This window comes from Stegodyphus dumicola, chromosome 3 (assembly GCF_044657685.1).
Source record: "Stegodyphus dumicola isolate Sdum_Otavi_A_Nest chromosome 3, ASM4465768v1".
Taxonomy (NCBI): Eukaryota; Metazoa; Arthropoda; class Arachnida; order Araneae; family Eresidae; genus Stegodyphus; species Stegodyphus dumicola.
The window spans coordinates 251038916-251066896 of NC_140770.1; the positions used below are offsets into that span (position 1 = coordinate 251038916).

The window sequence follows — 27981 nt, forward strand, 5'->3', positions numbered from 1 at the left end:
GACGGAAAATAAGCCTGAATTTCCTATTTTAAAGTAACAGACTACAGACATGAAAGAGTTAATCACTCAATGGATCTCGCAAATATAAACAATATAAAGTGGATCACGGTTGACACATTACACACGCATCAGAATTTGATGATACAAAATCAAGAAAATTAATTAATTAGTGATCAACTTGATTACGCAATCTTGTAGTGAATGGATTAAGAAAGACATAGGTATTTATATTATGATCGTGCAACAAACGCTGAATCACCAATAATCGGCCTTCCAAACTATATCCAAAATTGTTTTAAAGTGTTATATTTAACAAACAGAAAAACGCTGTTATCCACGAGTTGTTATACAATAAATCAAGGCAAACATGCAAGGGCTATTTGCTTAAATTAGGGATGCCTTCAAGGAGGTCTTTTTAAAGGACAGTGGTTCGTATTTACATTACACATGGAAAAAAACGCAAGACACCTTATTTGACAATCCTCAATCGTCTTATCCACTTGGCCTCTGTTAGGTTTGTGGACTGTGCAACTGTCCTATGACGGTTACAGATGTTTGTTTTAAAATTTACAACTTTTTAAAGGACCTTGACATATGCAAATGTAAACTTTTTTTTGTGTGTTTGTGTCAAAGAATTAATGCTTACCTCTGTCAGACACTTGAGTATTGTCTTTTTAGTTTACTGAAGAAACCTCAGTTATTGCTGTTTACAAAAAAATCCAGCATATTTCACAGCAGCAGAATGAAATGATGTAGATATGTTTTCTGACTCAAGTTACAGTGCTCGCACAAAAATACACAAATTATCAAATATACACCATCATTTATTCAGATAACAATAAATATACATGAATATACATTGATTATCAAAAATCTTGCAATATATATTTTTAAGTTCTGGGCAGATCAAGTGGAAATCACTCCTTTTACTATGGCACATTGACATAAAATATAACACTTTGACTGACATGAAACAAACACTGCAAATGATGACAGGAACAAATGTTTATAAAGGAAAACGTATATCTCTCAATTTTCATTGGGAAAATGCGAGAAGTTAGCGCACAATTTCAGGAGTTCCTTCTCACAAAATATATTAAATTGCACATAAATGCAATAATTCAACACATATTTTATCCTGTTTTTCAAAAGCTATTCAAACAACAAAAATGAAAATGCAGAAGGGGAAAGCAGTAACATTAGAAGCTATATGCTGATTTCTAAAATATAAGAGAAACCAATAACTCAGTGATATATTTGTACAATCTTCTTGTTACTGGTACGCATTTGATTAGTTGGTTACCTTACTGTTTAGCAAGTACAATATGAAACCATATTGCAGAAAAATGCACATAGCTCATAAATTCAACATCCATGTGTCGGAATACATTTATGGTGCTAAAAAACAATGGGTAAACAGTTTTCAACTTTCCCTCTGTTAACAAAAATTCAATACAATCTTTTGTTTGGTAACTCTTCATATAGTGTAAAATGGAATTCTTTGTTGAGAGTGCAAAATATCATGGAGGATTTCTTCATTTGGCTAGTGGTAAAACATGCGTCTCGGAAATGATTATGAGAGAAAAAGGTAATACTGATATGAATAATTTTGAGGTTATAAAGGATCATTTTAATAGGAACTTTGACTATGACTCTGTTGAAGATAGTTTTCTGTGTGTGGATTTGTTGCAGGATGATGGATGTGCTTCAGCTGATCTATCGTCTAGTTTTTTGGAAATCAGCAATGTAGTTAAGAAGTTGAGTAATCATAGTGCCCCAGGACATGATAGGATCACAGCCACTATGATAAAATTTTTATTTTGGAAATAGTCTTATTTTTTTGTCTTGCTATATAATAAATACCCTGATTTATGCCATTTTTCTACAGTGTGGAAAGTTTCTACAGTTTTGTTAATTTCAAAGTTTAGTAGAGTGATCAGACCTATATGTTTGTTAATATTTTGTGCAAAAGTTTTGGATAAGTTATTTACAAATAGACTGTACTACTTTTTTTATTAAAGAATGATTTTGTATATACAAAACAATAGGGATTTACACCAGGCTGTTGCATGGAAAATGCTTTTTATGATGCTGTCAATCTTATTAGCTTGCAAAAATCTGAATTCCATATGGCTGTGGTCTCCTTCAATGTCTCGGGAGCATTTGACTCTGTTAGATGGATATCTCTGCTTTCAACCCTTAGAGATTTCAGGATACCGAAATTTACAGATTTAATAACGATATTTGTATTGTAAGAATCGTTTACAAAGGATGCCCACAGGATTCCTGCGGTGCTCCACTGCTTTGGAACACCATAATGTATGGACTGTTAAAGAAAGAGGGTCTAAATGGTATAAGAATGTTATGTTATGCTGATGATATTTTATGTGATTCATGAAAACTCTTTGGAGAAATTAATCTGTTTTCATTTGCTGTAGAAGATCTAAGACTGTGGATTAAAAAAGAAGAGCTGATTAAATTTAAAAAAAAAAAAAAAACACTAATGTTCTGTTTTACTTAAAGGGTGGAAATAAACTAGAGCACCACAACTAAAATATGAAAGTGTTAGAATTAAATGTGTTGAAAGCCTTAAATATCTGAATTTTGAAGAACATTTTAATAATATTTATAAAAGAACTAACTCTATTCCATTGAATTATAAAAGAAATTTCTGAGTCTAGCATTAAGATTAGATTAATTTACAAAACAGTTATTATTCCCATTATATTACATGGTGTTGGGGCTTGGGATTCCAGGGTTGCGGACCTGCAACAAATCAGAAATAAATTAGATACAATACGACGACTCTAGCTGCTGCTTCTGACCAGATGCTTTAAAACAGTCTCAACAGAAGTCGTTTGCATATTGGCCGGTATGCTGCCCCTCTCGATAATTTATTCCTTTTATTATGATAAGTTTAAATTATGCTCACAAAATGTTGATTTTATTACTTATGGAGGGTTTACTGCATATATGTTTTTCTGTCTTTAATATTAACCATATACATCCTGCATTAAGAAAAGCAGATGAATATCAGAGACCAAATGTTTGCATAGGAAAATTGGATATATTTACTGCCATTTTCGGTTATGACAATGGAATTGGTGCAGCATATATGATTTTTTTGTTTGGAACAGACAGAAACAGACTATGACAAAATTAGACATGAACCTTACAATTCGGTTTTTCAAGCCGAACTGGCTACTATCATGTTTGCACTTAAATGGGTTGATGAAAACCTGACTGTAAAAACATCTCTGTCTGCATACATGCAGACTCATTATCCAGTTTGGAAGCACTAGCAGATGCCAATAACACTAATATTTTGGGAAGATCTCCTTGTAAAACTTGAGAAAATACATGAAGTAAAAATGAACTGGGTAAAAGCCCATATTGGTGTTATAGGCATTGAGAGAGCCGACATACTGGTCAAAGAGGTTGTTATGAGTAATGCCGAGGATGCATTCATTATTCAGGCATTAAAAAGAGATGGTATTGATAAAATCAAGGATTCTTATTATGATTGCTGGAAAGAGAAATGGAACATTTCGAGTTAAAGGAAGGATTATTTGTTGAACTTTGAAGTTTCTAAAAATATGAGAATGAAATGTGATTTTGATTACAATTGAATAATTACTGGAATGGCCACTTCCCAGCATACCTGAAAAGATTTAATTTTCAAAATAATAGTCTTTGTAATTTTTGTAGTGCTGTAGGCAATGCACGGCATTTCATCAAAGACTGCATATTATTGTGACATGTTAGCAAAAAACATAGTAATATAAAAGAATTCTATTGCCGTGGGAAAGAGTATAGATTTGCAAAGGATTTGATGAACTTCATAAATGGCAATAAAACAATTTTGCGAATTTTGATGTTCTTAACTGTATTTTTGTTTTAATCTGCGTTAGATGTGCTGCAGTGACCACGAGGTCGATTATTACTGGCCAGACGGTTACAGTATACCCATGTAATTACATTACATTACCTCTTCATATACTGAATCTATATTTCATTCTTATCCCTAAACAAGCTAATAACATAGCTTCAAAATATTAGATACAATTTCAAAATATTTAAATTAAAGACCATATACTTTTAATAAATACTAATTAATATATGCAATGACATATACCTATAGAAAATACATATCTGATGTAAATTTAAATTTACATCAAATAACACATCGTAATTTCGCAATTCAATTTTAAAAATTCAACCTTAGCTAAAGCGTTCTTGCATACTGTGCTTTAGAAGCATTCAAGTAGATCCTTAAAAAATTAAGACATTTTATTAACAATACTTCAAACTAAAAATACAAATTATTTAGAACATCACAGATCAGAAAATATTTATAAGATGGAATTATGTCATCATTCTCCAGATTCGCAGTTCCCAACTTTATCCTTTTACACGCTCCTTAAATAAGATTTCACAATCATGCAATATCCCTAACTCCTCCTTCAGAACCTATGACTTCCTCTCTCCTTCTTCAGTATTTTTATATTAGATATTGATATACCATTTCAGCACTACAAATTTAGACTATAATGAATAAATCAAATAGAGGCTGATAATTATATAATTTGTTTCAAAATAAACACTATAACATATGTTTTGAAATCAAAACATAACACTATTAATGTACTGTAATTATTTTCTATGTTAGCTTTTGTGAAAGGTATGAGAAAATGAGTGAATTGATGAACTTATTGACTATTAATGAGGTAATCTACACCTGTACTAAAAATCCTAAGCAATCTCGAAAAAGGTGTTGTGTCACAGGAAAATACTAAAAGATATAACTTTGTTTATAAATTAAAATATAATTTCATTCATATTAAAGAGACTAAGACACAATACTAATAGAAATACTAATAGCTCTTCCATTTGAGCACAAAACAAATAATACTATATCACAGTGGCATTCAAACTATGGTTACAAAAATTTATAGTGCAGTCACAAGGCGGATTAAAATCCTTAAAAATCTAAACTGATGGTATAAATCTAAGAGTCGCCATTCTGATTGGGTTTGCAAAATTGTTTTTTTACGTTGTTTGCATTCTTATGGGGTCACACATTCATAAAATTTTAATTCTACTGCATATCTAAAAATCATTAAAAATATCTTTAGTAAGGTAAACTTGAATTGTAGTTCGAGTCTTATTTATTAATGTTATCATTGAACCAGCTTTGATGAACACTATTTTGAAGTCAAGATTAAATACGAAGAGATAAAGTGTTAAACCATCATCCTGTTTATTGCAGTAATTTTTTTTAAGTATATGTGTAAACTGAGAACATTCTTTCCACAAATTCAGTGTCTGTAAATGACCAAAACATATTTTACTGCCGTGTCAGTTGTGTCTTAGTCCCTTATTGAAATCTGAAAAAGAAAGTAATATGCTCTTTTTTAAAGAAAGCCTTCAAGGGTAAATTAGTTAAAAAATATTTCAAGATTAAAAAGGAAAGTTTTTATTCAGTGGCAAATTTAAACTTTCTGAATATTTTGCTTTTTAAGCTGCATTAATTATGATTCTTTCTTCTAAATTTTATGTTCTTTGACCGATTTCATTTTGTAATTTTATGTTAAAGAGGAAAAGTTAATGAGTGGCAGAAACACCATATGGTAAAAATTATCAGTTACTATTATCAGAGTCTATAAAATTAATGAAATAAGGGAAAAAATATCAGTCACTATCTGGATCAGATAACCCCATTACATAATTATAAGAATGGCGTCGACGCTTAGAGCTGCTTTCACTGGTGTCTTCATCTTCTATATTTTCTTCATTAAAAACTTCGAAGCTATTATGAGAGGATCCACTTCTGTCAACAGAAGGATTCCTACTGACTTCTACATTTTCTTCGTGTTGCTCTAATGGTCTTTCTACTCGCTGAAATCTGTTATAATTATGTAAAAAATATGGTCCACACCCCATTATGGTATGCTGGCTCTGGCCAATTCCCATAACAAAAGGGTCCAGGGCAGGAAAAAATATTTCCCAGTTACTTTCAGCTGAATCTCCAAATCTGATTTCCTCATACATATTTTGATTAAATTCGTATTCTGGACTGGGCTGGCTTGTATACCTAGTATCTCTGAATTGTGATGAATCACAATTCAGAGGTTGGTCGTCTAAATTTCTCTTGTCCAGAAGCCAACTCAGATTGTTCTGCAGGAATAGTCGTAAGCCTGGTGGGACTTTTATTGCATCCAATACACTCTTCTCTTCTGGAATCATCTCCCTGAGTCTTGAACAGCAAAGAAATTGAAGCGAGGAAGGAAACGAGCAGCTTCGAATAATACGCATCCTGCTACGAGCTGCCGTAGAAGATGCCATGGCATACAGAGATTTTCCATTCAATCCTCTGCTTGCAACACCTACAAATGAATAATATCAGCATTCAGTCATTTAATGCAGTGTTATTAAGAATAACTCTGGGGGGGGGGAAATTAACTCATTTGAAAATACATTTTACTATTTTTGCAACAAGTTGCAAATAGTTAAATAATATTTCTAAAAAACTCCATATTGTTATGAAGTTTTATGTGAAACTGTTGTATTCTTCTGTATACTGTAACATGAAAATCTAGAGAGAAGAGGATACTCTGCCACAAAAATAATAAACAGAGGCAAAATTATTAAACATGGAGTAAATGGTTATCTCACTAATTTGGCAAGATATCGCCAAGCTGGCAACAGTTTTGGGGACAAATTTAAGTCATCAAATTTAGTGAGAAATCGCCAAAAGTTGTCAGACTTGGTGACCATTTGGTCAGTCCCTGTATCACCATAATTGGTATTGTAATTAAATAACTGTAATTGACTTCAGATGCAACTGTAACCATACCCGGCCTCATATACCTTCCAGTAATTTCGGGAATACTAGACATTTCTCAGTGGCCATGTGAAAATTATACAAGGTCGGAGAAAGCATCTGCTTTCAATTGTTGTTGTTAGCTGTCATGGGTCCAGAGTACTGAGATATCTCTGGGTTAGTTTAGCTCTTTAGATGCAATCTGCATCTAAAGAGCTGCATTACGTTTAATGTTCTTTGTAATTTGTGATTGTACTCTGTGATATTGTGAACACCTGCATGAGTATTTCTGTGTAAAGTTCCAGAACTCCGAAGTGTTTTTTTTTTTTTTTTTTTTTTTGATAAAATAAATTTTATCAATGTATCATTGGACCTGTGTGCATTCAATCTATTATGAACCCATATGCATGCAACAATATACTGAAACTGCTTAAATTGATTAAACATACAGTCATGCTACATACAAATAAAATATAAATATTACAATATTAATATGAAATAAGTAAAAAAAAAAAGTCAATTTTTTATGGTTACACTTGTCCACCATGGAATAAACATGCCAATGCTGCTGAAAATATATCACTTCCAAAACCTTACTTTATACTGATGCTATTTGCTATACACAAAATCTTGTAAATTAGAATATATTACTTTTGGAATTTTTCATGAACTGTATAAAGTAGTTGAGAAGAAAGTTCTGCAGGATCTGAGCTTGTGCTACAAATGAACCTCCACTACTTGCAGTTATTTAAAATAAAATAAGAAGTTAAATTCAATTTAGGTAAAGTAGTACGAGTCTACACACAATACAGATTGCTTAAGCTGGCTCATGTAATTAATGGCACATATTTAAACTTTGGCTAGCATGATGGCTAAAGCCGGAATGAAAATTTAGCAGAGCTGGCAATAGTACATAACTGGAAGGGGAGGCTGACAGAAGCTCTAAAACATTCAAACCCTTGGCTTAAATACTCAACCACTAATTTGCATTCCAGTGAGGTCTACAGAAAGAAGTTAAAGTTCAAATCAAAATAACTGGTTCATTAACATAAAATTCTACAATATCATTAATTCTTTGTTTTAATAATAATGTTGCATCAAATGATAAGAATTCAAATGCGCACAAACTTTTCTCTTGTGCAAAGTTTCTGTCAAAATACAACATACTGATGGTGGTGAAATCATATTAGCTTGTGATATTTTCTGTTGTGTCACTTGACGAACTTCTTTTAGCTTGACACAAATATCGCACTAAATCAGAGCTGGCACTTGGCTTTTTGTCACAAAAGTTTTATATCCTTTGTCCCGCTGCCAGCTGCAAAGGTTGCCCAGACTCTAATGCCAGTAGTACACTTTTTTAATTTGTTGATATTTTTGGTCTTCCTAATTGTAGACTTTCATATACATCTGGCATGTCTTTCATGAAAGCTTAGTAACTCAGTGGAAAATTGTACTACAATCCACTACCTGATCAGTAGAAATTTCAGACAATATAACGTGAAATTTAAGTTTTACCCTGTAAATTTCCAGTTTTGAAGTTTGATTTTTCATTTTCTAAAGTCACTGTACCACCCCATACACTTATAGACTCCATGCCACCAGATTTAGTTTCTGTATACAAGTTGTGTGACAATCAGGCTGATGGTTAAATGAAAAAAATATAATACATAATAGTAATTTTACACTTTTTTTTTGGAATTGGTGTTATTTTACCACTTTTAAGTTAGATGTAAAACCTCTACTGGACATGACCTGTGATAGGAAGAATTCAAAACGTAGTGTACTTCAGACAGCTTTGAAGTTATTTGATCCTATGGGAATTGCATACCTTTTATTGTTCTCATAAAATTATTAATGCAAGAAATATGGGAACTTGGTTTAGGATGGGATGATGAGCTATCAACTGACTTGAAGAAAAAATGGGATAATTGGTGCTCTCAGATTTATCTGTTGAAAGATTTGACAATCGAAAGAAAATATTTCTCCATACCATGGAAGTTGTGAAAGAATTAGAACTACACATATTTTCTGATGCTTCACCTAAAGCTTTCGGAGCAGTTGCGTACTTCCGTTACATGTCAAGTGATGATTGTATTTATACAAGTTTTATCACTGCGAAATCTAGAATCACACTGCTTAAAAGGTTGACATTACCGAGGCTTGAACTTATGGGAGCTGTTATTTCTTCTAGACTTTTCCAATATTTGAAAACAAATTTTACCTGTGCCTAGGGTATATATGTGGACAGATTCCTTAATTGCTCTTCATTGGATTAAAGGGAAAGCTTCAAAATGGAAAACTTTTGTATCGAACCGTGTATCCGAAATCCAGTCTAGATCGCTGATCCTGCTGATTGGAATCACTGTAGTGGGCAGGATAATCCTGCAGATTTCATATCTCGAGGAGCTACAGAGGAAAAGTTTATGCCCAGTTCGATTTGCATTGCAAGGTTCAGAATGGCTTCGGTTGAAGAAAAGGAATTGGCCAAAAGGCTCTAATTATGAAATTTGTCCAGAGATTTCTCCAGAAGTATATTGCGAAAAAAGAAGTAAACTGGAAGAATCGTCTTTTGTGTGCGAAGTGCAATCGAATTTGACACATTTAATGGATTTGAATAGATATAGTAGTTTAAGAAAATTATACCGTGTTACAATTTGGATACTACGATTTATATACAACCTTAAATTTAAAACTAAACGATATGGTGAACTAAGCACTGAAGAACTTAACGAGGCTAAAATTATCTGGACAAAACTGTTCAAAGTGAAACTTTTGCGGAAGAGCTGTCCTCTTTGAGACAGGGTAATTCTTTGAGACAGGTTTATTCTAGAACTGAATCCCTTTCTTAATAAAGACAGGATAATGCATGTTGGTGGAAGACTTCAGAATTCAAGACTTTCTTACCTTCAAAGACACCCAATTATTATGACCTCAAAACATCACTTTGTGAATTTATTAGTGTGAGATGCACACAGCAAAGTGTTTCAAGGCGGAATTTCTGAAACTTTGATAGAAATACGCGAAAGATACTGGATAATTAAAGGGAGACAAACTGTTAAAAATATCTTAAGAAAATGTATTCTGTGTAAACGATTTAATTCTTCTCTTGGTGTGCAAGTTACTGCTCCTTTACCAGTAAATAGAACAGAAGAATTACCTCCTTGTTCTGTAGTAGGTATGGATTTCGGTGGACCACTTTATACCAAAGACAGGGATGAGAAAAACTACATCATGTTGTTTACTTGTGAAGTAACGTGAGCTCTTCATTTAGAGTTTGTTGGTAGCATGACCCCAGAAACATTTCTTCTTGCTTTTCGACGATTCACTGCTTGTCGAGGTCTATTTTCTTAAGTTTTGAAGGACAATGCCAAAACTTTCAAACGAACGGAACTTGAACTTAAAAAGTTGTGGACTGTCATTAGTCATCCAATAGTAAAAGACTTTTACGCCTCCCACAAAATCCAATTGTGCTACATCGCTGAGAAAGCTGCGTGGTGGGGTGGCTTCTACGAAAGACTAATTAAATCTGTGAAACTTACTTTACGAAAAACTCTAAGAAAACCCACTTTATCTCGAGAAAAGTTAGAAACTCTAATTATTGAAATTGAAGGTGTTTTTAACTCTCGTCCTTTAACTTATGTTTATTCTGAATTACAGGAACCTATGCCTCTAACTCCAGCTCATATGCTATTGGGCGCAGGGTGAATAGTTTGCCTCCTGCCAGGCTTCATTTTGATTCTAATTTAGTTAATAGGAAAATGCTAATTAAAAGATTTAATTATCGAGAAAGATTGGTAAGTATGTTTTGGAATAAATGGAAAAATGAATACTTATTAATGCTGAGATCTGTTCATTGTGTTAAACCTTCAGGTAAAATTACTGAATTTAAAGTTAATGATATTGTATTAATTCATGATGAAAAGCTACCTAGACATTTTTGGAAATTAGGAAGAGTTGTAACAGTATTTCCTGGCCGAGATGGAAAAGTAAGGTCTTGTGAAATTAAAGCAGGTACATCAGTTATTAAAAGACCTGTGCAGCTTTTATATAATCTTGAAATAAATGAATAAATTTAATTGTTTATTATATGTTTATTAAACTGTATTATTGTTACAGGACTATTCCATATTTGTGATGAAAGTTTAATGTATGTACAGGTATTGAGTTGCCACTTATTATCTTTATTATACTTTATTGCAGGTAACTTTACAAATTGTTTAAAGATGAATGATTTGTTTATATAGTAAATAAGTGCAGTTTCTTTAATATGTGAATTGATTGAACTTTACATTGTAAAAGTTTCCTTTGTTAAATTTGTATTAATGCAAGTTTTTGAATGAACTCCTGGTCATTCGGGAGGGGGGCAGTCTGTAGAAACTGTATTGCACCAGATGGCGCTGTGTGCGCTTAAATTTTTCGGACTAGTGCAGAACCTTGATGATTGCGAAAGATGTAACACCAACGCGAAACATTAACCAAAGTTTATATGTGCTTCTCTTTGTTGTAAATGTATTTAATTGTGTCGCAAATAAAATATGGAGAAAATGATAAAAGGCGAGAATGCGTCTGACAGGTAAGTGAGATTTCTTTATATTTTGATTTGAATTGAGTTTTAGCGACAAAGAATGTATGTGCGTATTTACACCATAGTTGGTTTCTGTCCTTGTGATTTTCGTATGTGCTTCTCTAAACGCCTTATAAAAAAACTTGAAAATATGACAATATTATGGGACCTAAAAAGAGTGGAGTGTCAAGAATTGTGCTCACCATAAAAACCAAGCAAGAGATTATAACTAAAGTAGAGAGTGGACAAAAAAATGACTGATGTTGCTAGGCAGCACGGCTTGAACAGGTCTACAGTAGGCACAATCCTAGCTAAGAAAGATATCATCAAGAAGACTCAAGCCACTAAAGGAGTAATGAAAATTACATCTGAGAAGCAAAGAAGTGCCATCCATGAAAAAATGGAGAGTTTGCTTTTAGTTTAGATAAACAAGCAGGAGATGAAAAGAGATGTAACTAGTATGGCTATCATTCAAGAGAAGGCTAGAGAAATTTTTGAGAAATTGAAAGATCAAACTCCAGGTTCGTCATACGAAAATCTAGAATTCAAGGCTACCACTGTGTGGTTTGCAAAGTTTAGAAAGAGATCTGGCATTAAACATGTGGTCATGCATGGTGAGTCTGCTAGTGCAGATAAAGGGGACGCTGAGAAGTTCCGTCTCAAATTTCAAGAATTCATTGAAAAAGAAGGGTATTGTCCACAACAAATATTTAATTGCGATGAAACTGGTTTGTTTTGGAAGCACATGCCGAACTGTACCTACATCACAAAAGATGAGAAAAGTGTTCCTGGGCATAAACCCATGAAGGACCGATTGACGTTACTTTTGGGAGCTAACGCTAGTGGTAATATGAAGCTTAAACCACTTCTCATTTATCACTCTGAGAATCCTAGAGCATTCAGAAAAAAATTCCATAATCAAGAGAAAACTGCCAGTGATGTGGAGATTGAATCAGAGGGCATGGGTCATGCAGGTTCTTTTCAATGAGTGGCTATTTGAAGTTTGTGCCTCGAGTATCAAGGACTACCTTGATACCAATGACTTGCCATTGAAAGCATTGCTGCTATTGGACAACACACCAGGGCACTTAAAGGACCTTGAAGATAATTTGCTGATAGACCTTACCTGGCTGACAGTGCAGTTTTTACCTCCGAATACGACTTCACTGATTCAGTCAATGGATCAAGAGGTTATTGCAGGTTTCAAGAAATTGTACACTCGTGCGATGTTTCGGTGATGTTTTGAAGCATGCCAATTCTTCTCAAAAATGACTTTAAAAACGTTTTGGATAGAAAATTTTGACATTCTCGAAGCTATTCGTCTTATTGAAAAGGCATGGTCAGAAATCACTCAATGACAGTTGGTTTCTGCCTGGCGAAAGCTGTGACCATCCCTCGTTCAAGGAAACAGGTATGAACAGGGTGACACCTCTGAAATTATGGATGAAATTGTAACGCCTGCGAGAGATCTGGAATTGGAGGCAAACGAGGATGACATTGAAGAGCTCATAATGGAACATGAAGGTGACTTGACGGCAGAAGAACTCCAAGAAATCTTGAATGAAGAACACCAAGAAACTCAGCAAAATATGTTTCCTTCTGAAAAAGAGGTAGACGAAAGAGGAGCAATGCCGACAATCTGCCATTAAAGATCTTTTGAAGAAGTGGGAGGATGTCAGAGCAACGGTCTTAAAATGGCACCCAAACCAAGCTGATGTCAATAGGGTTGCTGATCTCTACAACGACACTGCTATCTATCATTTTCTGAAAGTCCTGCAGAAGAGAGAAAAATAATCGACATTGGACATGTTCTTTAACGGCCAAAGAAAGGAAAAGGTCTGACTAATAAGTAAGATTATATGTATGTGTTATATTTATAATAAATAAACTTACTAAGAAATTATACTTGTACATGACATTTTTTAAAAATTTAATTTTTAGGATCTCCAGAAAGAATTAATCGAATTCCCATTAACATATATGGTAAATCGTTGATCAGTTAATGAACAATTCGGATATCAAACATTACCTTGGAACGGATTATGTTCGTTAACCGATCACCCACTGTAGTATATCTAATCCATACAAACAGTTTCATTATATGGGATTTGTGAGAAAAAGTATTTAATTATTTTGCATTTTCTGAAAAAAGTAATAAAACTTTTTTTTTCCAAATATCTTAAAATATTATTAAAGTTATCTTTTTTTTAGCAGCCTCACAGCTGCATCAATGTTAACTTTTCCCCAGCTTATTCAATTTCTTCCACTGTCCTAGAAGAGACATATTTCTTCCAGAAGAAACCCAACTTTGATGTATGAGCTATATTTTAGATGGGGTTAGAATGCAAAAGGAAAAAACTAAAAATCAAGCAACATTAACTTACCTAGATTTTTTCTGTTCTTGTAAAATGACAGGGTGCCATTCCACATGTCCAAGTGAACTCCAATGATACTTCCCAGCACGAAACGAGGTGCATAGTCCCGAGCCAAACCATCATGGTGGAACTGACCAGTATATGATAAGCCCCATGTTTTGTTGTCCATGCCTAATAAACTTACAAACCTGTCACGTACTTGCGATATATCGGCATCTGATGTTCCTACCCCAATCATCTGTGAAAAATGTATAATACATTAATAATCATACTTATATACAATATTCAAGACTAAATCAGAACAACTTATACAAAAAATGGAATTCATTTAATGGAAGAATCTGCAACACATTTTTTGTCTGATCATTACAATTCACCCATCACCAATGCAACCTTGGCTGTCCTTACAAAAACTCTGTGTAGAGACTAACAAAGCTCTACAGGAATTCCTAAGAAACTTTATAAGTTATCCTCTATAGAAATGCTTGTCTATAAATTTTTTTTTAAAAAATTATAAAACTTTTACAGAACAGAATTTTACAGAAATATGGCTTTGAAAAATCCAACAGAAATTTTAGAAAGCCTTTATAAAATAATATTCTATAGAAATCTGCAATTTTTAAAATTCTGATATATCAGGAATATCAAACAGCAAAAATAAACATTTTCCATTCAAAAGTGTTCAAACATTGTTGAATGGCAACTTTTTCCTTTTCGCTCTAGATTTGCAATTTTTAGCTTCTAAATTTATATGAAATTTCGTGTTATTTTTTCCAAAATAGTCTTTAATATATGATACTGGATATAAAACAGCAAAAAATGTTGAACTGTTTTCAAATGGAAATTTTTGGGGCTTACCCTCCAGCTTAATATTTTTGAGCCTCTAAATTTATACAACATTTTGTATGATTATTTGTACAATAATGTTAACAATAAAAAAATTCAGTTTTGCAAAAGTATAAAATTAGTTTAAATCATAAATTTATGCTGTTAAATAAAAAAAAAATCATTCCTGCTATTAATGCTTTTTATATTATATGTACCCATGATAAGAGAAATAGTTTTTTAATTTCCTATAAATTTACTATTATATAAAATGGATTTATTATTACTTAAATATTATTCAAAATCAAAAGGATTCTGAAACCTTTTATTAGGAAGAAAAAATGATGTCTGTTACAAAACTTTTTATTGCTTACTTTGTGTCAGATCATTTCAAATTTTAGGTTAAAATTTTTCATTTGCAAATGAAAATTTAATTCATTGCTGATTATATAATGCTTAAGAGGTTTAAATAGTCAAAAGCTTCTATCAGATCTTTATAGAAAATTCAACTAAGGAAACTTGTTTAAAATTCTTTAGAGTTATGGCCGAGGTGGATATAGTACCCGGTATGGCACATACAAAATTACAACAGACTCTTTATGTACTGAAATGCACATCTTTGCAGAATTTGTTACAGTTATTTAATGATAATTTTTTTAAGAATTATCATTAAATAACTGTGGGGATTACGTATGATTAATGGAATGCTGGGGAATGTGTATGATTAATGATAATTAATGATAATTAATCATACACATCCCCCAGTTCTACCTTGGCACCAAATTAGCATCACTGCTGCAGAAGGACCTGCTGAGCATCTTTCAAAGTATATGCAATTTACCTCATCATCTTTGTGATGCAAGTATTATTGTTAGTGATACTTTATTTGAATAGTTCTATCATTATCAGACATTATTAATTGTGAATATCCATGGTTAAAGTGACATTTTATTCACTACATTCTTCACACTTTCTTTTAATTACATTTAAATTTTGAAACAGTTATACATTTATTTTCTGATTTCTGGCTTTTTTTTAATGGCTTAGTTTTTTTTTTTTTTTTTTTTTTTTTTTTTTTTAAGAAAGAAAGAAAAGGAGGAAAAGAAAACTGTATAGTTCCTGAAAACTGTCAGATAGAAAATTGCATTACAGATTGGTTAATTGATAATGGCTATATTTATTACGACATAATTTACATTCCTTTAAACATTTTTTTCCCTACATGCTTATAGCTAAATATTAAATCAAGCTTAATGACAGAAATACAGGTAGTAATAATGAAGTTAATGCATAGAGTACAGGAAGTTTTAATGGTTGCTATATGTAGAAAAAACCCATGCATGGTTACTGCCAAATATTATTTAATACTATCTATATATATTTAATTTGTCTTTCATAAAATTATAGCCTATGAAATTCATACACATTCATTTGAATATTCAGAACTATAGTGTTCTATGAAAGTATTCTTGGATGCTTGCTGGTGTTCAATGCTGAGTTATGCAATTCTTTGGTTTTTTTTTGGGGGGGGGGGAATGTTTCATTTTTTAATGCATCATGTAAAATTTATTTAACAATTAAAATTTCTACTTTAAACTGGTAATGTGAACTTTCTTTTCATATGTTCACAATATCTGCCAACTTGCAATATATATCAACGGTTTGTTAAGCTTCACACAAAAAGTCACCAAAATCTTCAACTTGAATCTGATAGTATCTTTTAACAATATATCTTGCAAGGCCTAAAACAGGAAAATGCAACCTGAATAACTGGAGTTTTAGAATACAATAACATGCCGAACTAATATTAATTTAGAAGTCAAACAACAAAAATCAGCATTATATTTTCAAATTTTCACAGGGCTAGTTTCAATGGTTTTACCGAACTATCAAAACCAGTCCTGTGAAAATTTGAAAATATAACGCTGATTTCTTGTTGTTTGACTTCTAAATTAACTGCTGTTTTAATAAATATCATATTTACTCGAAAATAAAACCCACTGGAATATAACACTCTCTTTAAAATTCCAGGATAAATTTCAAGAAATAAAAATGCAAGAGAAAGTTTATTTTGTCTTCTAAGCTAAGACACTTTTAGCATCAGTTCATCAAAATGCTTAACTTTGCATGTACTTTTAAAGATAAGCATTGTGTTGAATTTATTGCGTATTAAATGGTTTCAAGGCTTCATTATTCTTCTCGAATATTCATATTTTTGTCCTTTAAATTTATCCATATTTACATAAAAATAAAGATTCCTCCTTAGATTTTAGGATAAATTTTAAGGAAAACATATGTAAATATTTATTTTATAAGTTATCTAAAGAAAAATTAGGAAAGTTAGTGATACATTGTTGGCCATTTATTCTCAAATATATCAGTAAACTGGATCATGGAGTATTGGGTGCGCATCAAAGTTGAAATTTTCACTGTTAGACAATAATTTTAATCTTAAACCTTACTTGACAGTGCACAATGACAGATGTGTTTGGGCCTGCCCTAATCTGCTCAAATATCAATGAAAGGACAAAATTCTGGAATGTATCATCACTTGCGTTGAAAAGTGGATTTACTACAACAATGCAGGCCGAAAAGGGGTTTGGCCTGCACCCGATGAGACTGTTGGCAGTATCGCAAAGCACAATTCGACTAACATAAGGATCATGTTTGTATCTGGTGGAATTGCCATGGTATTTTCCATAAAGAGTATCTGGAAAAAAATAAAACCCTCAATAAGATGTACAGTGAGATGGTAGTCCATGTTGATGCTGCTGTCAAGGAAAAACAACAAACTGAATTCTGGCACAAAAAGGTAATGTTCCATCAAGATAATGCAAGACCACTTGTGTCTGTGTTCAGCAGCTGGACTCTATAAGGACTCGAATCGGATCTTTTGCCACACCCACCATATAGTCCTGATATCACTCCTTCAGATTTCTACCTTTTTTTACAACTGCAGTTACATCTTGTTGGTGCTATCTTCCATTCTGCACAGGATGTTTGAGGTTGACATGAGGCTGATCTGTTTTTGGACTTGCAACTACCAAGTTTCTGGGCTTTTAAAAAACTACCAAAACATTGGCAGATAAGCACAGATTTGAGATACTATCCACACTAAATATACTGCTTTCCTATTTTTTTTTCTAACTAAGAACATTTTTTGGCGGAAAACTTTTGTTACGACCAAATATGTTACATATTACCTTAGTTGAGATTAGAGTCCCCATTTCATAGAAACGTGTTAATGCAAGGATGAATATGATATGCCTGATTTTACTTCAATTACTTCAGAATTAATTCAAATTAGATTAGAAAATATATTAACTTACGACATACACAAAAATAATGAAGATAAAACATCAAACTTAAGTCAATCAACACAATCAAAGAACACTCATAGGCGGAATTCCACAGTGGTAGCAAGCATGTTAGTTCGAAAATCAGCCAGCATCATGTGACATGAACAAGGTCATTTTGATACCAATGGCTGCCAAAGAGGGACCGCCCTATCCCTAATGAATGAGAGGGGAATGCTGGTAGTGCCATTATTTTGATCTTTTTGTTATGTAAGAGTTCTTTACAAATAATCACATAATCTTTATTGAGTAATTAAATTTGTATTTTACACTGTTAAAGAGTTCTTTTTTTATATGTCTGCTTACTCATGATAAATACTGATGGTTTGAGGATTTTCTTATAAAAAAAGAAGAGGCAGTAAAACTACCCAATATGTAACTTATACCTAACCAGTATAGTGGATGCAAACCTAAATTCATCACTCAAAATAAACCATGGCTATTATAATTAACAGCAGTTATGTGGTTTATATATATGGTAAATACCTTGTGGTTTGCTTAGTACTTAAAGAGTGTAATTATTCTATATAATATTAAATTCCTCCTTCCCATTTTGCAAGTTCTGCAAAATGTGATTGACCTATTTATATGATTCTAATAAATTTTAAACAATATAGATGTAAAAAAAAAGGGTCTTATTTTCAAGTAAATATGGTACTTAAAATTTTAACATCCTGTTTCAGTGCAATATAAAAATAAATATTCTGTTGCTACAATCTGTAAAATCTAATTACAAAAAAACAAAATCTGAAATGTTTCAGATTTTAAATTACGTCCAAAGGGGCGTTTTTTAACATTTTGTGTGTTACCTTTCTTTATTAAATATCATGTTCCTCGCACTTAAACCATAAGATCCAGTGCAACAGCAATATCGCAAAATAGTTTTAAAACGAGCATATCTTTAGAATTTCTGATACAGAGACTCACGCGCTGGAGATAAAAATGTTTTTTCTGCACAACGTTGCCATTGCTCGCTTTGAAATCCTTGAGTTTGTTAATCAAAAATTCGTCAAAGTTTTAAAAAATAGGAAATCAATCATAAAACAAATTTCAAATTTGGTCTTCCACATGCTCATATTCGTTGGAGGATTACGTTATTCAAAATTCGATGACTCTATGTACCGTTGTTTTATCACAATATGAGAAATATACATACATTTATGCAGATTTTTCATTATTTAATTTCTTCAAATATAATGCAGGACTCTTAACATTTTGTGGCAACGGTTTGAAAAGTGAACCGACATTTATGAGTCTGACGCAAAATGCCAAAACGAAACTAATAGTCCTTCGGGATTCAAATCCCTTTGGACTAATAAAATTGAACTTTTTATAAATATAGTACATACCACATCAGTACCATATACAGGTGATGCCATCTCAACTTCCCAGTAATGTTGACCATTAGACATAGCTTTAGTTCCACGGACGACTGCTGTTCCATTGCTTAGTCTTGGATGAAATATCACATCCTTATTGTCATCCCTTATTTCTAGAAAATTACTATTCTCTTCTTCATGCCATGTCCAATCAAACATCTAAATATTAGAAAACATACATTTAGTACATGATAATGACACAAGATATATGTAATAAATCTGTACATAATAATATCTAAGGCTATATTTTAAAAACAAGAATCAAGGACAACAGAAATTTGTGGGGGAAGACCAGATAAAACAGAAAATATTCCTAAGAATTTAATTAAAAATGTATTTATGTGCTCACGCATTTATGTGTTTATAAATGTATTTTTGTAGTGATGTAATAATGTATTTTATGATTTACTTGTTACCCCCAAAATTAAGTAAATAAAATGTTATTGGTGTAATTACGGGTAAAGTGCACATAAAATTTGGTGATTTTATAGTTAATAATGATTTTATTCTGGTAATCTTACTTTTGTTGTTAAATAATACAGTCTGGTAAATTTACTAATACTTAATGTGATTAGTTAACTATGTTCGCATACTTGTTTGCCAAGTAAAAGACCTCTTTCTTGGAAAAATTACATGGCATCCACCTCAACACTTGGGAAATTAAAGATTGTTAATGTCACAGTCACACACACAAAAAGCAATGAACATGTTTTTAAATAAACAATGCAAATTCAAAAACCTCATCAAAAATGAATAATATTAAAACACACGGGGAGGGCAAAAATGCAGCACAGTGCTAATATAAGACTACGTGGCGAAGTATAAGAACACACAGCCAGATTTTGACGAGATATCTCGGTTGATTGATGATTCAATCTCGGAGGCAGCTACCAAAAATTTTCTTTTGTTCAACATGCACAGATTGAGTCACACTCTCTGGATTCTGGAGGTTACTGGACACCAAAGATGCTAGAAACTTGCTGTGCCTTGATTTTTGCTGCAAAAATTAATTCTTTGGCAGCTGCTGGAATACACAGAACACGATATAGAATTTACCAAGAAAGTGATCCGCTGCCAACATTGGCACAGAAATCACATTTCTGGGGATTGCCATATGAAATTCTCCGACTTTCTCCACTTTTCCAGGAAGCATGGCAACCCTGTATTATGTAAATAATTTCTTCCTAAATTTTAACATAAGATCGATCTAGTAAAATCACAAAGCTAAGCTCAGTTCAATTCAAAGCTAAGATCAGTTCGTGTATTAAAGTTTCTGTTTTTGAAATACCAGCTAACATGTGAGAAGTCCCTCTAAAACATCTTGATGGGGCTAACTATCTGGTGCATTTTTCCTCCTTGTGTACAAACCTTGTTGATCCACAACACCAAAAAGCTTGAAAAAGTATTGATGGGGCAGCACCCAAATGTTGCTACAAAGTATTTATGTGGAAGCCCATGATTTTGCTGAAAATTATTTATATGGCAACCCAGACATCGTTTCAGATTACTCAATTCCTCTCAACATTTTCTTCAGTGTGACTGCAGATTGTACCTCCTATAGAAATTTCAGGTTTAGTGGTGAAATTTCAGAATTTTTGCATAGCAGTAATCCTTGGTAAAATCTTAGACTCAGGTTTCTGCATGCATGGAACATAATGTGGTTGGCTTAAAGACATCATGAGCCTCTTTTCACAAGTTTTATTGCTAATATTTGCTTTTTTTAGCAAAACCAGATTGCTGTATACATAGGAAGAACAACAGCACAAACAAACAAGAAGTGTGCATATTTTGTAGAGATATATCAAGGAAATATATTAAGCAGAAATTGCATTGCCGAAATAAATATGAAGATATTCAAACATTTCTCTTCAAAGTAACTGAGTTCATAACTTTTCAGTGGAGGTGCAAACAACCAGAAAGTACCTAAAATACTATTTTGTATTGGTTTTAATACTATTTTGCCTTGATATGTATAAAATTGATTTCATACACATGAATACAAAACAGGGTTGATCTTTATAATATGGTAACTGGTAGTTTGGTGACATTTTGGAGGCGATAAAGGTTACTACCTGGGACTTTGGTAATAATGTGAGCAGTACTCAGTTCCGATTACGCATTATTTTGTGTGAGGGAAATGAGAGATCATGGGATATGTCATGTGATATTAATGGACGAATTACGGTTCTTTAATCGGAAAAGGGGGGAAATCGGGAAAAAATCTGGAAATTTTGTATTTGGCTTTATTGTGTGTTGTGTGAAACAGTCTTGGTTAATTTTTGGATCCCATGGCCGTAACTAAAGTGAATTCTAAATGGGTATTTAGTGGTATTGAAAAGGGTAGTAATAAATGTTTGTTTAAGGTTGTGAAGGATAGAAGAAAAGTTTATCGGACACATAATCAAGATTCTGAAGAAAATTAGGTAAGTTAGTATTTTTAATTATTTGAGGATATTATTTTTATGCATTGTTCTAAATGTAAGGTGGAAAGGAATTTGGTATTATTGGGAAAATTGTTATTAGCAATGATTTAGTTTAAAGTAATTAGGATTGTAAGCTAATTTTTATTAATTTAATATATGTGCTCATTTATATTTTAAGTAGTGTTTTTGAATTTAATTATATTTTAATGAAATGATAGTTATTTTGTGAATTTTATGTTTGTAGGAATTTGGTATACGTTTTAGTTGAAGTAAACGTGCATGGAAATAATTTAAATATCTGACACTAAGTATTTGTAATGGTTGCGGTATGAATTCGTTAGTGACGTTTATAATATAATAGATGATTTAGAGGTAAAAGTTTTTGGATATTTTATTTATTTTATATGTGGAAATGTTCATATTTGGAAAGGGTAAATACTTTTTCGCGATCAGGTAATTTCATATATGTTCTTTTTACCGGGTTTAAAGATTGAGAAAATTGTCATGTATTTTCGTGAAATTTTTCTAATTTATGAGAAAAAAGCAGTGTACATGGATATAGTGAAGAGTGTGTGCAATGCCATTTTTGTGCAATTCTGGGATGTTTTTTTAAGTAAAAATAAGTCTGCATGTACATGGTTTATGTGTATGTGTTGCGTAAGGAGTATGGTATTGTGCACTTTTTCCCAATTTTGCAGTGAATATTTGTCATGATTAAGCAGTTTTATTTGATAAAATTTCTAGCATAAGTGTAATTCAACTAGTAGATTGTTGGAAGAAGTGTTCAGTAGATAAAAAGAAAAGAAACATGTCTTTACTTCGTGAAGACAAAATAGCGGTGGGAAAAAAAAATAGAGGGTTGCTGTAGGAGAGTTGGTTGCCAAATTTTCGCCAAAAAATCGCCAAGTTACCATAATGTAAAGATCAACCCAAAACAGTATTTAAAAATAAATGAGTTACTTAAAAAAGATGTTATTTCAATGGCGTCAACTTCAAAAAAGTAACAAATTCTTTATATAGTTATGCTTTTTAAATAAAGGGAGGCCAATAAAAAGAATATCAAACTTTGTTTTTTGCTTTATTTGTTCTAAAGAATGAAAATTGCACTTTGTACATAAATGCAGAACAACTGCACTGACCATGAATATGATTAAAATGCGATTTTTCTTTTTTTTAAACACACATGTGAGATTTGAGAGCCTTAATAAATTACTATGGTGGACACATAATATTTAACATTAATTATATGCTTAGACACATATTATTTGTTTAAAAGTACTGTACAGGCACAGAAATGTTTTGTTTGTGTTTACCACTATAAAGAAACTGTTGGCAATAGTCCATTTTTTACTCCCCAATGGCAAATCGGCAATCATGATTTCAGGGGAAGTGATTTAAGCTATTGTTAGGCAGAATAATACTCAAATAAACTTAGCAAAAATGCATGATAAGAAACATAAATAAGCCAAATTTAGTTCATTAAATATGAAATATTTAATTAAAATCATTTATTAAATCAAATTAAAACTAGGCAGAAAAACTTGATGGTTAGAGTAGGTTTAAGGGTGCCCCTTGGATTATCGCTAAGTTGCTGTTTCATTTATCACCAAGTTGTTTCATTTATGCTAACCTGAGTAGTTGAATGTTATGGAAACCTTATTATGATGTAATTGGTTGCATGATTGCGGTCAATTTGAATGATGGGAAAAGATCTGGAAAGTGTGTGTCAGATTTTGCATAAGAAGTACGTTGTTATTTTGTGCTTTACACGATAAAATGGGTGAATGTGGTAAGATTAACTTGAAGTTTCTGTATGATTTGGAACGAAAGGGAAAAAGCATTAACTGCCTGGTATGTAAATGAAGGTTTACTTAGTAGATTAGTTAATTTAGTTCATTAAATATGAAATATTTAATTAAAATCATTCATTAAATACAAATTAAAACTAGGAAGAAAAACTTGATGGTTAGAGTAGGTTTAAGGAAGGTTTATTAAGTTTTCTGTTTATAGGAAGGAAATGCGTATAGTTGAACGTCCGATAATACACGCACTATGGAAGATAATTTTTGTGAATTTATGTGCCGATGCCAGTATAAAGATTCTAGCTGAGATAATTTTAGGAAGTTTTTGGATGTTGTTAAGGAATTTTGTTTGAGTGAAGACATGGAAATGTGTAAATAAAGTAAGGGGATATTTGTGTAGTGCTAAGATGAAATTCCTTTTTTATGTTATTTCATCGTTTGATTTAAAATATAGTTTACTGAGATTATATATTTTTAGTTGGCTGCTCCTTTGACTTTTTAGTGAATATAGATTGATGTGTACATGGACAAGTCAAGGGAGTGCGCAATGCCTAGTTTGGGCAATTCTCTGATTTTTTTTAAACGAAAATATGTCGATGTGTACATGGATACAGAGTTTGTGCAATTCTTTTGACTTGTTATTTTGTATTTCTGCAGTGGCGATTTTTGGCACAAAAATTGCTGCTACACAAAGGCAAAGAATTGCACAAACTCGGTGTCCATGTACTGCCAATTATTGCCAAATAAATATATTTTTACCAACTTGATATTAAGAATATTGTTAAATTCATATATGGTTAAATGAAAATGGAAAAAAATATTAAGCATAAAGTTAGTATAAAAAAGGGTTAGTCTATATTTTAGGGTGTCCCTTGGATTATTGTCAAGTTGTTGTTTCATTTATTGCCAAATTGTTGCTTCATTTATGGTAACCTGAGTAATTGAATGTTATGGAAACCCTATTATGACATGATTGGTAGCGTGATTGCGGTGAATTTGACTGATGGGAAAATATTTGTAAAGGTTTATTTCTGCATTGGATTCCTTAAATTTCTTGTTTAAAGTATTTTATCATATACTACACCATAGAATGGGATAAATTTAGGAAATTAGCAATATCCCAGATTGCTTTTCCATCCCTTATGATGAAAAATGATAAATTTTTGAATGATATTTGTTGTTTCCTTGCAACTACAACCCATTCTTAAATATTAAGTAAACTATGCATAAATTTAATATTAAGTAAACTATGCGAAGTAAGCAAGCAAAGAATAAAGCCAAAAGAATTTTTAAACATAGTCAAAATGCAAACATTTTTTTATAACGATATTTATGAAATTTTACGAAAATGTTTTGGTGTATGATTGCTTTTGTGGCATGTTTCCCTGCCTAATTACAGTTTTCAATTTTAGAAAAAGAAAATTAGTCAATATTAAAAAAAAGTTAAGTTTGATTAAAAATCGCATGGAGATCATATGAAAAAAAATATTGGGTCTTGTATTCAAATTCAGTTCTCGACTACAGTACTTTTTCTACAAATTCTTAATGTGAACGAACACTTCTGGGAGCCACTGTATATCATGTGAAAAAATTTAAATAAATAAATAAGGTCCTGCCACTCAGGAATAACTGCATTTGAAATTTTAGTGAATCTTCGTATTATGGTAACTTGGAGATTTTTTTGGGAAAATTTGGCGACCAACCCTGCTAGTTTTTTTTTCGGACGCCATTTGTTTTCACAAAGTAAAGGCATTTTTTTTTTTTAACTCAACATTTTTTCTAACAATCTGCTAGCCGAATTATGCTTATGCTAGAACTTTTATGGAACAAAAGTGCTTAATCATGATGAAGATTAGTTGCGAAATTGTTTTTAAGTGCTTATTAGCTAAAATCCTGATCAGAATTTTCCGGAAAGTAGTGGAACAAACGTGCATAGAAGTTTGTTTTTACAGGCAAATTTATATATGAAACATGTAAATAATTTTTCTCATAAATTAGAAAAATTTGCATGAAAATTTTGTGAATTGTTGAAGTCGGTAAAAAGAACATATATGAAATTACCTGATCGGATCAGGTAATTTATGTATTACCTGATTCTTAATTGCATAATGTATATTATGCAAGCTTTTATATGTTCAGCTTGCATATACCCTTTCCAAGGATGAACATGAGCACGTATAAAATAAATAAAATATGCAAGAAATTACATTAATTTCCTTTTCCCTCTAAATGATCCATTATAAAAGTCACCACAAAATAATCTGAGATTGGAACTGTGCACTTCTCAGATTATTACTTAAGTAATTAGTAACCTCAATCGCCTTACCAAAATGTTGCCAAACTATCTGTTACCATATTCCAAAGATTAGCCAAAATTTCCATTAATGAATATTGACCATTAATTTAATTAGTACTGTTCTGTTATCGAGACCGGATTTAGAAATGCATGAAATAATATACATGTGCATATATATGTATACGCACATACATTCGTGCTTACATATACACATACATCGATACATACATTTCTGGATCCAGTCCTGATAATAGAACAGACCATTTAATTTAATGCTGAAACAAATATTCAAACAAGTGACTTGCTATATTTTCTTTGTGAAACCACTTTTTGGTAACTTTACTTTTAGAAAAAGGTAGTCGTACTAAACACCAACCTTCACGCAGTTTGGCAAGTTTTATGGAAGAACAATTAATTTTATTGTAAAAAATGATCTATTACATAAATATTATAACATGCATATTTTAACCTAACTAAATATTTATTCCAAAAGACAATCACTAAACCTAACTACAAACATCTTTTTAATATGATGGAAATTTCGTAGTGACTATTTCGAGAAAGAATTCGAAGCATTGTTCCTTTAGCGATTTTGCAGCAAAATAATACATTTCTACAAAAATTTCACTTCTCTTTTTTCTATTATAAGAAAATCCTACAAATACACAATTTAAAATCGGACAGCAAAATTACCATAATTTTTCTGTAAAAGCCGTAGGAACTTGGAATACAGCAAAAAGAATGGCAATGGCAATGTTAGTAACTGAATATCTGCCATGTTTGAATAAATGTTATGCACATGGTTACAAGACTTTGGTTTATTCTGAAGCTTTGACAGTTTCAACTAAGATGGTTGCAACAATATGCAAATACCAAGATAACATAAAAATCAGGGATATTAATAATACTCAAGTGAGATGTGAATTACACATGCAAACACTGCAAAGACAAAAATAACAAATGTTATACCACTACAATATTTAAATTGGGAGAAACCAATGAAAGAAAGCAAGAACACAAAAGGAATGGTTGTGACTAATATTTGTGGGATTACCAGCTTTGAGTTGTTATTGCCATTTTTAGTGGTGGTTGGTTATATCTACCAGATTCTCTGTAGTAAACCTCCCTCCTTTTATTTTTTTCATTTTCTGAATTACTGATAATTTCAGATATAAATTAATTATAATCATAAATATGTATGACAAGGAATAGCGGAATTTTGATTTGTGCAAGTTGAGGTGTTACTGTAAATAACATTAACACAATATATGCATTCAATACATTTGAATAACAGAATTTTGTTTAAAAAAGAACTAGACAAATGGTTATAGAAGTTTTTACTTAAAAGCATAAGTCTTCACTAGTAACAAAGAGTCACTGTACTTGAACATTAAAAATACTGGCTAAACACAAGTAAGTCAGAGAAAGGAGTTAGTGGCACGCATATTACTAAAATTAATATAATTAAAATAAACATATATAACTCAAAAAGGATAAACAAAGGGTAAAGTTTACAAATCAACTGTACAACCAGTACTACTTACCTTTAGTCCAGAATACACGAATGATTATTGCATAAAATGCATAAAAACAGAATGGTTTGACTAACTGTAGATATTACGCTGATTTTTATCAGCCGATTTCAGTATACAATATTCAGTCCACAGATACAAAAAAAAGAATAGCTCTGGAAGTTGAAAATGTTTGCAAAACTTCAAAACACTGAGAAAAATATACAGGTTTCTATCTAAGATTTTTCGATGTTTGCAAACAATGTTGCGAAAAATATATAAATCAAAACAGAAGCGGGTACCACATCAAAACAGACAGACAGACGACACGAATATTTCCGAACTAAGTTCACAGTTAAATACAAAAATAGAACTCAAAGAAAGTTCTAGTAAAAGTCCAACAAATTCCGGTATCTGATTGGTTGGATAGGAGAAGGTAGAAATATGATTGGAAAAACTAACCATGTGTAAAGTTGGTTCTCTAACCAAAAAGGTTAGACCACTTAAAGTTTCACTTTGAGGTTTACCGTGAGATTGTGCCGTCGATGAAATTAAAGAGGAATTCTGGAAGGATCCAATATTCTTAAAGTTGCGCAAATGATCAGATTCAAAACTCGTGCTCCTATG

The 27981-nt window shown here is 31.9% G+C and overlaps 1 protein-coding gene across 1 annotated transcript; it reads right to left on the reverse strand.

The window, feature by feature from the left end:
* Window positions 1–803: 803 nt before the first annotated feature.
* LOC118201332 (SPRY domain-containing SOCS box protein 3-like) lies at window positions 804–27981 on the reverse strand. Its single transcript, XM_035373424.2, has 4 exons — window positions 27388–27981; window positions 19293–19481; window positions 13772–14000; window positions 804–6386 (listed from the first exon to the last, which is right to left on the reverse strand). Exons 2-4 carry the CDS (start codon window positions 19479–19481, stop codon window positions 5692–5694), a joined length of 1113 nt encoding a protein of 370 aa, XP_035229315.2. The 5' UTR covers window positions 27388–27981; the 3' UTR covers window positions 804–5691.